Genomic DNA, 13076 nt, shown 5'->3' with positions numbered 1-13076 from the left:
GGCTATTAGGAAGTTCAACTTTCTTCTACTGAGCTGGGCTACACAAGAGCAACCACTTGGGGGTTGAAATCTCCAATCTCTGCCCTCAAATGCTCCCCAGCTCAACTTTGCCTTTTAAGAAGTTCCCTAAAATACATTCTCAGCCTTAGTCTACACAAGGGTTAGATTTCCTCCAGCTGCTGTGTATAAATCATACCAGAATTTCAACATCAGGGCCCACATATCTAAATGAATCTACAGTGGATAACAGTGATTAAGAGCAATGGGCTCTACAGCCACATTATCTGAGTGGATTCTTACTTCTGCCTATGAGACACTGAACAGATAAACTTTTCAGTGTCTCAGTTTTTTTTTTTTTCATCTGTAATGTGGGAATGATAACAGTAACTAGCCCCTTAGGGTTATTGAAGATTTAATACATTAATATGTGTAAGGCATCTGGAAAATGCTAAATAATACTGTTATTGACTTTATGAAGTGCTGGCAGCTGGAAGTTTGCTGGGGCCCCAGCAAACTTCCAGCTGCCAGCAATGAAGTAAATGTTTAATCACTTAGACTAATCTGTGACTTTTATTAGTAAAGGAAACTTACAATATTATGGAAAGGAGTTAACATTTATGATATAAAGAGCTCCTGAGAATCAAATAGAAAGATGATTTCATTTACACCTTTTTGGTTTTATGTAAAGACTTATGTTAAAGTTGAGAAGCCACATATAGATCATTTCATCTCATCTTCTCAGGTGAAAACAAACAAATAAACTGAGGTCTAGAGAAGGAAAATGGTTTTCTAAGATCACATAGAAAATCAATGGCCAAGGGGTTGGGATTGTGGCTCAGCAGTAGAGTGCTCAGCTGGTTGGTGTAGGCACTGGGTTCAATCCTCAGCACCACATAAAAATAAATAAATAAAATAAAGATATTGTGTTCAACTATAACTAAAAAAATTTAAAAAAAAGAAAGAGAATCAGTCGCCAAGTCATGAGTAGAACAGTGGGAACCTAAGTTCTCCCACTCCAGGGATTTTCTTTGGTTAACTGATCAAGCTAGTTTGATTTAAGAATGTGGTATTTTGCATGATGTTAAGTGAACTACATCAGGCATGGAAAAACAAATACAGCATGTTCTCACCTATATGCAGAAACTAAAAAGTTGATCTCAAAAAGTTGAGAATAGAACACTGATTACCAGAGCCTAAGAAGGGGAGTGGGATCGAGAGAGAATGGTTAAAAGGTACAGAATGCAGTTGGATAGGATGAATAACTTCTAATGTTCTATAGCACACTGTTGTCTATGGTTGACAACAATTAATTGTGCATGTCAAAATAGGTAGTAGAAAGGATTTTGAATGTTCCTAACACAAAGAAATGATAAATTTTTGTGATGATAGATATGCCAATTATCCTGATCTTAGAATTGCACAGTGTATACATGTATTGAAATATCATGATACTCCATAAATATGTACAATTATGTGTCAATAAAAATTAGACATTTTAAAAATGTAGCCTTACAGATTAGATTAGATTAGAATTTGTAGAGTCTCAGAGACAGACTTCGGAAGAGATACAACTCTCCTAATCCTAATATTTACCAATTAATTACTAATTGGTAAAACTCTGTTAATGCTAATAACTAATAATAAATCTTTTGCATATGTATTCAATTGCCCATTAGGCAATAACATATCCTTTATCCTATTTATTCCTTACACACATCTGATTCACATGACAAGGAAACTAAAATCTAGGGAGGTGAAGTGGACTGTCCAAGGTAATCTAGTCGGTCACATGAATATGTTTTTTATGTTTACAATTCTGTCCTTATGAACCTGCCAAGAGGCAGGAAGATAATTTTAGTAGCAGGAAATCTGAGATGGGTGGCTAGTGGATTTTTGACAAGGTCTGAAAGGATAAACTTGGGGTCTAGGCTTGAAAACTCAAATTTAATATTATCTGAAACTAACTATAAGACTTTTTACCATTATTACCAATTCTGACTCCAGAAGGAGAAATAAACAAGCTTTATGGAAAATCCTCAGCCTGGCCTTCAAACCTCTTCTAATTTAAGCACCAACCTACCTACCCAACCATATTTCCCTTAAACATCCACATTTAAATTGCACTGACTGACTCACTGGGACCCAAAATATACCATGTACTTTCCTATTTCTGGGCTTTTCCCCTTATCTCTGGGTATCCTGGAATACCTTCCTTCCCTTCCATTCTTAATGAAATCCAACTCACTCTTCAAGGTCTGATTCAACATTCATCTTCTCTGGGAAGTTGACTCTGGATCCTTGGGAGAGGTTTTGTCTTTAGTTCTCATATTGCCCATGTGCCTCCATCTATCTGAGCAATTAGCCCCACTGTTTTCTTCATCTGCTTTCATGCTGGACTGTGGAATCCATGAAGATGGGAAATAAACCCTGGTGATATATTTCCAGTGTCCAGCTCAGGCCCTAGCACAGAGGAAACATTTGCTCAATGAATATTGGTACAGTCTACATTTTTCTGCTCTAGATGAGATACACCGTTCTATCAAGGTAAGTGTTAAAACAAAGAGCTGTGTAGGGAAGTGGATGGGAGAACTGACTTGTTAAAAGGTAGAATGTGGCATCTAGAAATGTCTCTCAACCTTGAATGGTGCAGAACAGAATAAACAAAAGAATAAAGCCCCATCTGAGAGGGTCTAATGAATTGCTTGCAGGGATAGGGTTTAATCAGTATCAGATTCTTACTCAAACTGAGTGCTCAGCCATAAAGTCCAAATGTAGCTATCTTTAGGGAAGAAAAATATACAATGTGATTTCCAGAGATCCACAGACCCTGACACCCCTCTGCCAAATACTGAATGAAGGAAGGAATCCTACTTAAAGTAGCAAGACAGTACTGATGGGCAATAAAATCACAATTGATAATTATTGGAATGTGTGTATGGATGAATTTGTGGGAGACTAAAGGGGAGTTAGCCACATACTTGCAGGTTAGATGTGTATGTATGAGTACATATCAGGCCTTCTGTGGCAGTAGCCTATGATCCACTTCCTTTGCAGCCTCGGCCCTGGCCACCATCCCCCTATTTTCAGCCCCATGCTTGGGACCCAAAGCTCACTGCATCCTAGTCCTAGGAGTAACTCTCCATACACTATAGTCACTGAGGGAGAAGAGCAGTTAGAGATTTGTGGGTTGTATTGCCTGTAGATGCTATGTACAAAGCATGATAACTAATTTCACACAGAGTATGAAAATCCTAAAATGTTTCCAAAGAGCTTTGGATCATGTCCTTCTGCCCCTCTTGATCTTCAGGCAACCTTCTGAGGGAAGTAGGCTAGAGACTTTAATTTCCATTTTATTGATGAGCTATTGACACCTGGAGAAACTAGAAAGTTTGTTCAAAGTGTCACAGCAAATCAACCCTACTTTATATACTATAGGAGAGGGAAGAGATATCTATATCACACATTTCATTCAAAACTGTACTAGACTAAGTTGGAGATACTTCTAATTGTGCTAGGGAATTGCCCTTTAGGTCGCTGTCCTACAAATTCAGGTAAAAGTAGATTAAAAATACAGATAGTTTAGATATAGAAATCGTTTTTTCCCAACTCTCTCATACCATTTAATGCATACCTCAAACAAACACCTTGCAAACAAAACTTTCCAATGAGCCCAAAGAATGGATTTAGATTTGTGTAACTCCTCTCTATTTTTCCTTCTCACCTACCTGTTCTCTTAGAGGTTTTTTCTTCCATCCTTAATTATCCAACACTCAGTTCTCTTGCATTTACAGACCCCCAAAGCAGGTCCAGTGGGTGGCATCAAAGAGGGAACCTGGAGATGTTCGTCGGTTCCTGGGAAGGCTGAGGAAGCACCCTTGTTAAGGGGTGTAGTGTACTCTCTGTTGAAATATCAGCTGTTGTAGTGCCAAAGGAGTTCCTGAGCCTTTTCTCTTCAGTCCAACCATGTGTTCACCTTGCCCCAAAGGTCAGAACTAATATTAACAAGCCACGACAGAATGGGGAAATTAAAACCAGCTATTGAGACAAGCAAGATCTGGCCTTCCTTGGGGCTGAGTTTCAGATCAGTCTTGAGTGTAAATGGGCACAATTCCTTACTGGAAAGCAATTTGCAATATGAAGCAAGAGCAATAAAAATGTTCATTTCCTTTGTCCTAGTTATCCCACTCCTGGGACTCAATACTAAATCAGCAAATCCCAAAGCATGAAAAAGCTCAAGACACGCACGCGTGTGCACACACACAACACACATACTCACACACATTTTAATTATAGAGCTCTTTTCTGATGGCAACAAGTAGTAGGTAAACTTTAAGTCCTCTGGGAGGAAAAGCAGTTTGCTAGGTCTTTTTTGCAGCCACAGAAGATGATGTCTTTAAGACTGTAAAATTCTGTGGAAAAAAATAACTATGTTGCAATTCTGGATAAGAAACCTAAAAATACAATGTTATATTTTCCCCTGGATATTAAGCATGTGTATCTCTTCTGTTTTTGTGCTCTCAAAAAAAAAAAAAATGAACCTGTTGCTGTTGCCCTTTGTTCATTCGTCTAACAAATATTCAATTCCCTCTAAGATATACTGTGTCCAGTAATAGGAAATGGAGCTAACAAGATGACTCATACATATGTCATTGCTCTAGAGTTGCTGGCAGTTTAATGGCAACAGAAATAGAAATCAATGATAGCTGCTGATTGTGATAAATGCTGTGACAGCATGAACCATAGAGTGCTGTGGGGACCCAGGGGAAGACTTCGGTGACAGGTGTGTAGTCCATAAAATCTTACTTAGAAAAGTAATTCTTGACCTGTTTAAGGAAGAGGTTGAATCCTGGCTCTATCACTTCTGTGAGACTGAAGTGAATTCACTCAACTTCTACACCCCTTCCAAGGTTTACCTGGGAATGAAAGAGATGATGTATACAGGACAAACACAGCTGCATCAGGGGACAGACAGTGCTGCTTCGGAGCTTAAATGTTCTGGACCTCAATTTAATTCATCTGACAAATGGAGCCAAGAGCAAGTACACGTCTGGCCACATTCTTCTAGACTCTCTGAGACACAAGACAAATTAGGCACAGGGCGGATTTGAGACAGTCTCCCCCCGCCTTCTGCCTCAATAATGCCAGAGGTCATCTACTAAAATATTATCTCAGTAGAGAAGCTCTTAGCGCTCTCTCCTCCAACCGTGAAGTTCCCTTCATCCCTGGAGCGTGCAAACACAGAGTGTCTGCAACTCCCAGGGCACAAGTGCCAAAGCCAAAAGGGCTCTTAGGTGGGCTATCTGCCGTGTTGGGGGTGGGGCTTAGGCCGGTGAGCGGGTCCAAGGAGTTTCCCGCCTAAAAAGTGGCGACATCCCATTCTTAAGTAACCGGAAGCACCAAGGGAACTTTTGAATAAAGGAGAAACACAGTCAGACGCAAACGTCCGGTCCAGGGCACGGCCAGAGGAGTTAGGACCCAAACGCGGACCTGCTTTCCGCCATTCATTCTTTCTTAGCGTTCGTTCGCCCCGCCCCTTCGCTGTGCGCGTAGTTACGTCTCTGGCCAATGAGAACTGCGGGACTCAAGGCCCCGCCAGACGTGCGGCAAGTTCTTCCGTGGCACGGACAAGAACGCCTGCGCAAACGCACGCGCAAACGCGCGGTCTAACTGACTTCCGAGCGCCAAGCAGTTTGCCCGCTCCTTAGACGCGGGATGTGGCGGAGGTATTGCTGTTTACTAGGATGTTGCGCATTGTGAGCTGGAACATAAATGGAATCCGAAGTCCCCTGCAAGGGGTGGTGTGCCAGGAAACCAGCAACAGTACCTCCATGGCCATGAGACGCATTTTGGATGAACTGGATGCTGATATTGTCTGTCTCCAGGAGACCAAAGTGACTAGTGAGCACTCAATAATCCAAAATCCTTACCATATTCTTATTTTCCCGCTAACTTTTGTCTTCTGCTCTATCTCATTTCACTCTCCCACTTCCCCGTACTTAGAGTCCTTTAAACCCAGCTCAGAATCTTTTTCCCTCCCTAATCACCATTGTCTATCCCAGCTAGATCCCCTAATTCCCACTCCCATCTCCTGTCCTCTACGGGACTTTAATTGCCTCACCTGTGAAATCCCCCAATCCACTCAGATTCCCACTAATTCTACTGCCCCAACTCAGCCCTTTGAATTCCCCCTCCTATGCACTATCCATCTCCAACCCCCAAGGCAGACCCCTCAGTTCTCTGTCCCTCTCCAATTCCCACCCCATCTTTGCCTCTTGCTCATACTTTATAATTTTCTCCAGTTCCCTTTATTTACTCCAACCCTCATCTCCACCTCATTTCCCACCCCAAGTTTAGACCTAATTTCCTTTCCCCCACTCCCTCAGGATCCCTAATTTCTTCTCTCATCATTACCATTTCAGATCTGCTATTTTCCTATCTTCCTACACCCCAGTTCAGATTCCCATTTTCCTTTTCCATGTTCCCATTTCCCACTCCTAGCTCCTTTCCATCATTTAGACCCCTAGGCTTAGTTTTGATTCACTCCCCACTCACTAATTCTCCACCTTCCACTTCATGGGCTGTCCCCACTTCCCTGCCTTCTGATATTGATATAATTCCTTCTCTGACTCTTCTACCTTTCTAGATTCTTTGATCATAGATACTTCATTTTTCCTTCCAACGCTGGTTCTGATGTGTGCCAATACTATTAGCCTACAACTGTAATTTCAGGCCTTTTTGTGTTCTGGGTCCTAGTTTTACCTTTGACTTAATGTTATACCTTTTTTCAGGGGATGTGCTGACAGAGCCCCTGGCTATCGTTGAGGGCTATAACTCCTATTTCAGCTTCAGCCGCAGCCGAAGTGGCTATTCTGGTAAATTGGGTTTTGGGGGATTTTAAATTAGTGTTAGTGATAGAGGCAGGTAAGAAGAAAGGGTTTCTAATATTTGTTGAGAAGGTGATAAGAAATTTAGATTTTTAGTCCAAAGAGCTAAAGCCCCATAAAATTTAAGTTACATGAAGTGTATTTTTATGTATAAAGTTATCTTGTTGTACAATAAGTACAATTGTGTGGTGGTTATTTTTGTGAGCTCTGGATCCTGACTGCCTGGGTTCAAATTATGGTTCACTCCCTGTGTACCCTCTGGAAAGACTATCTCTTTGTGCCTCAGAATTCTCAACTGGAAAACTAGGATAGGTAATCCATGTAATAATAATAATACATAATAACTTAAGAGCAGTTACCATATGTCCCTGTAAAATACTTAGAACATTAGCTATTATTATTCTGTGGCTTTTTAGATGAAGGAACTGAGGCTCTGAGGTATTAAATTGCCCCACATTCAAGGGAACCATCCGTGGCTCTTGAGTTGGGAAAATTTGTCAATGCCTTAAAAGAATAGTGAGCCACATTTTATGAAGAGTATCAGGTAACTTTTGTGGGAACAATTGGAATGAGACAGGCTGCACAACAGACTGTTGGTTGCCAGTCCTGTTCAGATATCCTCTTTGTCCCCAGGTGTAGCTACCTTCTGTAAGGACAGCGCTACCCCAGTGGCTGCTGAAGAAGGCCTGAGTGGCTTGTTTGCCACCCAGAATGGGGACGTGGGTTGTTACGGAAACACGGATGAGTTCACACAAGAGGAGCTCCGAGCTCTGGATAGTGAGGGCCGGGCCCTCCTTACACAGCACAAGATCCGGTAATAGCCCATATCCCCCTGCCACTGAGCATTGCTGGTTCTAGTCTTTATGTGGAGAGCTCACTTTATAAACATGCATTCATTATAGAAAAGTTCCCAAACTTGCCTTTTCTGGACTCTAGTTGTGACTGGGCTGCTCACTATGTGACCCTGGCAAATTATGTACCATTATGAACCTTGAGTTCTCAGAGTGGGGGACTGGCCTGGAAATCCAGCCCTTTTACTACTATAGGCACCCCAAAAACAACATAGCCAATACCAAACCCATGTAGCTCGCTTTCTGGGTATCCTGTTTTAATGAATGGTAGCATCATCACCTGGTTTACTTGGTTGGCATCCTACATGCCCCTTTCCTTGACTCACCTGTAGTCAGTCCCCAAGTCCTCTGAGTTCAGTGTTTTTCTAATCCTTTTCTTCTATCCTGTGGATAACCATTAAGTAGAAGCCATGTGGTGTGGTGGGGGAAGCCTTGAAACTGACCCTTTTGAGGTTTTCTCTTCTCCCCAGCACTTGGGAAGGAAAAGAGAGGACCTTGACCCTTATCAACGTGTACTGCCCCCACGCAGACCCTGGGAAGCCTGAGCGGCTGACCTTTAAGATGCGCTTCTATCGTTTGCTACAGATCCGAGCAGAAGCCCTCTTGGCAGCTGGCAGGTACTGGAAATCTGGGCAGCAAGGCTTCTTTGAGTTTGTCCTGGGTGCCCAACCTTGTGTCATGCTCCATTGGAAGGTATATACAGTCTTTCTGTTCCTTCAAAGCCTAGTTGCAGACATCACTATGCCCACCTGAATAAGCCTTGCTCTCTTAAGAACTGTGTGTACAAGGTAAAGGGACACAAACATGAGCTTTATATTTTAAAAAAAATATTTTCTAGTTGTTGGTGGACCTTTATTGTATTCATTTATTTATATGTGGTGCTGAGAATCGAACCCAGTGCGTCACACATCAAGGCAAGTGCTCTACCACTGAGCCACAACCCCAGCCCATGAGTTTTATATTCTGAACACATATCCTTGCTCCTCCTATGAATACCAAGGCTATCCCTACCTCTCCCCATCTGTCAAATGAGTATATGAAAGCCCACTTCACAGAATAGTTTTAAGGATGAAATGAGATGAGGGTGGTAATAGTGCCTGGAAGCAAATGAAAGTCTTGTTCCTGGGAAGGACAGGAAAGTGAGGGTGGGTTAGAGTAATCAAGGGGTACTTCCTAGAGGAAGTGTTACCTGAGTTCAGTTTTGAAGTACAACAAAAATGGCATTAGGTAGACATGATTGAGGTGTTCATGTCAAACAGCACTGTCACCTTTGGAGCACTGGATTTGGTTGGTCAGCTGTAGAGGAATTCAGGTTGTGGCATGGTGGCAGAGATAGATAGGTGCAACGCAAGTAGCTGTTGGCTAGTCTCGGTGTGGGAGGTGGCCTATCTGAGCCCTTAGGCTTAGGAAAAAAAATATGGTTCAGGACAACTGCTCCCCTTTCTTGAATGCCCACTTGACAACCCCACCTTGTGTTTTTCAGCCATGTGATCATTTTGGGTGACCTGAATACAGCCCACCGCCGCATTGACCACTGTGATGCAGTCAACCTGGTAAGAGTCCCTCTAGTCTCTGGCCTTCTTCCTGACTGTAATTCTGTTCACTCAGCCAGCCAATGCTGAGTTCTTGGCCCTAGGGGCAGCTTCTTTTGTGAAATACTCTTCTTCTGTGTTTTTAATTGGCACTTAATTATACACATTTATGTGATATGCTCATACATATATACAAAATATAATGACCAAATCAGGATTATTAGCATATCTATCACCACAAATTTTTGTTTCTTTGTGTTGGGACCAATCAAATCCTTTCTACTACCTAGTTTTAAATACATAATAAATAGTTTCTAACTATAGTCACTCCACTATACTACAGAACCCTAGAATATTATCCTTCTATCAAACTGTGTGCTTTGCTATCCCTTTCTCCCCTTCCCTTTTCAGACTCTGGCAACCAGTTGATTATGAGATCAACATTTTTAGCTTCCACATAAATGATATCATTTGTCTCTCTGTGCTTGGCTTATCTTTATGATGTCTTTCAGTTCCATCCCTTTGCTGCAAATGATAGAATTTCACTCTTTTATGGCTAAATAGTATTCCATTTTATATGTGTAGTATGGTTTCTTTCTTTTTTTTATACTGGAGATTGACTGAGCTATATCCCCAGCCCAATTTTTATTTAGAAACAGGTTCTCACTAATTTGCTGAGGCTGGCTTTGAACTTGCAATCCTCCTGCCTCAGCCTCCTGAGTTGCTGGGATTATAGGTGTGCACCATAATGCCTGGCACTGTGTTTTTTTTTTTTAATTTATCCATCAATAGACACCTAGATTGATTTCATTTCTTGGCTATCATGAATAATGCTTCAATGAACTTGGGAGTACAGATGTTTCTTTGACATACTGATTTCATTTCCTTTGGATATATACCTAGAAGTAGGAGTACTCAATCATGACTGTTTGGTTTTAAACATTTTTAAAAAATAATTTTTATTGCAGATGGACACAATATCTTTATTTTTTATTTGTTTATTTTTATGTGGTGCTGAGGCTCGAACCCAAGGCCTCACTCGTGTGAGGCAAGTGCTCTACCACTGAGTTATAACCCCAGTCCCTGATTTTAAACTTTTTGAGGGAACTCCATACTGTTTTCCACAGTGGCTGTACTAATGTACATTGGTACCAACAGTTATGAGACTGTCTTTCTCTTCATTCTCACCAGCATCTATTATTTTTTGTCCTTTTGATCATAGCCATTCTAACTGGAGTAAGATGGTATCTCATTGTGGTTTTGATTCACATTTCCCTGATACTTAGTGATATTGATTATTTTTGTTTGTTTGTTTTTTGTTGTCGAGTTTTTGAAGTTCCTTATAACATCAATCTCTTGTTAGTTGAATAGTGTGCAATTATTTCTTCCCATTCTGGAGGTTGTCTCTTTATTCTGTTTATCCCCAGGACTAGATCTACTTTGGTCCTAGCTTCATGCCTGAGACAAAATAGGTATTCTGTGAACATTGTTGTATTGAATGTGTGAGTGGGTAGATTAGATAGATGAATGGATGGATCAGGGATCAGAGCCAAAGGAAGTAGTCAAGACATGGATCTCTATGGACTCTGACTTCAGGAGGAAGGGATGGTCAATGAGAGTTTTGACCCACACAAGATAAACCAAATAGTGCCAGAGGGTTTAAAGGAAAAGCCAACATTCTTTAACTCCTAATCTCTGCCCCACTACTCCCTAGAGGCAACTACTTTTCCTGTTTTCCATTCTTTCAAAAAGCATTTCTGGGAATTGTTTAGATTAAGAAAACAACAGACTTTCAGATTTGACATTTATGGACCAGTGCAAGGTAAGTGTACCATGGTATGGAGGGAAATCAGAAAATGAGAAAACAAATCCCAACTCTACCAGTTCTCGAGTGTGTGACCTTGAGCAGTAGTCTTTTGGAACAACCAGATTTTCCCCCTTCTGGGTATCTAGGAATGCTTTGAAGAGGACCCAGGACGCAAATGGATGGACAGCTTACTCAGTAACCTGGAGTGCCAGGCTGGATCCCATGGAGGGCCCTTCATTGATAGCTACCGCTATTTCCAACCAAAGCAGGAGAGGGCCTTCACCTGCTGGTCCGTGGTTAGTGGTGCCCGACATCTCAACTATGGTTCTAGGCTTGACTATGTGCTGGGGGATAGGACCCTGGTAATAGACACCTTCCAGAACTCCTTCCTGCTACCTGAGGTGATGGGCTCTGACCACTGCCCTGTGGGTGCCACCTTGAATGTGTCCTCTGTGCCTGCAAAACAGTGCCCTCCTCTGTGCACCCGCTTTCTCCCTGAGTTTGCAGGTACCCAGCTCAAGATTCTCCGCTTCCTAGTTCCTCGTGAACAAGAACCTGTGTTGGAAAAGTCAGCGCTGTGGCTCAGCAATCAAACACAGGTACAGAAGCAGCAAAACAAAGTCCGTGTGCGCTCAACCAGGCCTCGGCCAAGTCAGGCTAATTCCAGAAGAGGCCAGACAAACCTGATGAGCTACTTCCAGCCCTCCTCCAGCCATTCCAAAACTTCTCCTGAATTGGAGCTGCTTAGCTTGCCTCTGGTGAACAACCTCACAACCCCAAAGACACTAGAAGAGGAGATGATAGCCAGAGAGGTAGAAGGGCAGGCCAAGCACTCAGAGAGTAAAGAAGAAAAGGAGTTACGGACCTCATTCTGGAAGTCTGTGCTTGGGGGACCTTCACCCATGCCCCTCTGCAGTGGCCACAGGGAACCATGTGTGATGCGAACTGTAAAAAAGCCAGGACCCAACCTGGGCCGCCACTTTTACATGTGTGCCAGGCCCCGGGGTCCTCCCAGTGACCTTTCCTCCCGCTGCAACTTCTTTCTCTGGAGCAAGCCCAGCTGAACCCATGGAGACCTAGGGATATCTGGCATGATCACCCATTCTATGCTGCCTTCTTCCCTAAGGCCTCCTTGCTTCCCTTCCTTCTCTTTTTTTGGGGGGAGGGGGGTTCCAGGGATTGAGCTCAGGAGCACTCAACTACTGAGCCACATCCCCAGCCCTATTTTGTATTTTATTTAAAGACAGGGTCTCACTGATTGCTTAGCACCTCACTTTTGCTGAGGCTAGCTTTGAATTTGTGATTCTCCTGCCTCAGCCTCCTGAGCCACTGGGATTACAGGCATGCACCACCATGCCAGGCCTCCTCTTTCTTCTTTGTCTTCCTTCTCATTCTTTTCCTCCCCCAAGGTGTCCCTCCCTCTACCTCAACTTCCTCTTCCTCCTCCAAGGTCTCTGTCCCTCTATCTTCCTGCCTACATCCTTGTTTGTGAGCTTCTTGTGCCTTAGTGTTGTGACCCAGTCCCTCACCCCACTTCCTACCTTCCTGTCAGAAGTTCATGAGAACCAGCTGCCCTAGGAAGTTGTGATTTAAAAACCTCTTCTTTTCTTGCGGGGAAATATGTTCAAAATAAAGTCTGTTTTTTAAAAAATTCAGTGTACTACATTGAGTGAAAATTTTGGATGTGCTCAGAAAGTTGAGTTAAAGAAGCCATCTCAGAACTGGGTTTGCCAGATGCTTGTAGCCTAATATAATGGAAGTGGGGAGGAAGGAGAGCAGTGCTGGGCTGTAGTGGTTCCCTGCACTGCTGAATACAGTTCTGGGGAACTACTCTTTCATTCTAGGCAGTTTAGTGAGGATCTACTATCTCCTAGCTTTATAGGGTACATGGGCCCCATATTTCAGGCCTACAAGTGAAGAGTCAATCCCTGGATTTTTGCTGAAACCATTGGAAAAACCATTTTATATGAGGTATTTCTTTCCTCTTTCCACATCTGGGTTT

The 13076-nt window shown here is 42.5% G+C and overlaps 2 protein-coding genes across 5 annotated transcripts in view; one reads left to right on the top strand and one right to left on the bottom strand.

The window, feature by feature from the left end:
- Positions 1-3983, bottom strand: part of Pfkfb1 (6-phosphofructo-2-kinase/fructose-2,6-biphosphatase 1) — a 61967-nt gene extending 57984 nt beyond the window's left edge. The window contains exon 1 of the mRNA XM_058582029.1: positions 3726-3983. Coding sequence (XP_058438012.1) covers positions 3726-3753 — 28 coding nt within the window. The 5' untranslated portion in view covers positions 3754-3983. The remainder of the gene's footprint in view (positions 1-3725) is intronic.
- A 1644-nt stretch (positions 3984-5627) lies between these two features.
- On the top strand, positions 5628-12727 carry Apex2 (apurinic/apyrimidinic endodeoxyribonuclease 2). Of its 4 annotated transcripts, none has more exons than XM_046452654.2 (6): positions 5628-5898; positions 6789-6872; positions 7518-7698; positions 8321-8428; positions 9219-9288; positions 11221-12727. In XM_046452654.2, exons 1-6 carry the CDS (start codon positions 5742-5744, stop codon positions 12136-12138), a joined length of 1518 nt encoding a protein of 505 aa, XP_046308610.1. In that variant the 5' UTR covers positions 5628-5741; the 3' UTR covers positions 12139-12727. The 4 variants fall into 4 exon arrangements, with proteins under 4 accessions (XP_046308610.1, XP_046308609.1, XP_058438009.1 ...); XM_046452653.2 differs by having other exon boundaries at positions 5631-5898; positions 8206-8352; XM_046452655.2 differs by lacking the exon at positions 5628-5898 and having other exon boundaries at positions 8265-8352.
- The last annotated feature ends 349 nt before the right edge of the window (positions 12728-13076 follow it).

The sequence above is a fragment of the Marmota monax genome, unplaced genomic scaffold (assembly GCF_021218885.2).
Source record: "Marmota monax isolate L192 unplaced genomic scaffold, Marmota_monax_Labrador192_F-V1.1 WCK01_AAM20220418_F8-fsc00223, whole genome shotgun sequence".
In the NCBI taxonomy this organism is placed as follows: Eukaryota; Metazoa; Chordata; class Mammalia; order Rodentia; family Sciuridae; genus Marmota; species Marmota monax.
The sequence above is the reverse complement of the archived record's forward strand: the minus strand, read 5'-3'. Positions and strand labels throughout refer to the sequence as shown.

What these genes read in the sequence shown, in the direction of transcription:
- Apex2 (XM_046452653.2), top strand. Translation starts at nt 5,742, where the DNA reads ATGTTGCGCATTGTGAGCTGGAACATAAATGGAATCCGAAGTCCCCTG. An exon ending in GCCCTCTTGGCAGCTGGCAG is followed by an intron (nt 8,353 to 9,218) that starts GTACTGGAAATC and finishes TGTGTTTTTCAG; the next exon opens with CCATGTGATCATTTTGGGTG. An exon ending in ACTGTGATGCAGTCAACCTG is followed by an intron (nt 9,289 to 11,220) that starts GTAAGAGTCCCT and finishes CTGGGTATCTAG; the next exon opens with GAATGCTTTGAAGAGGACCC.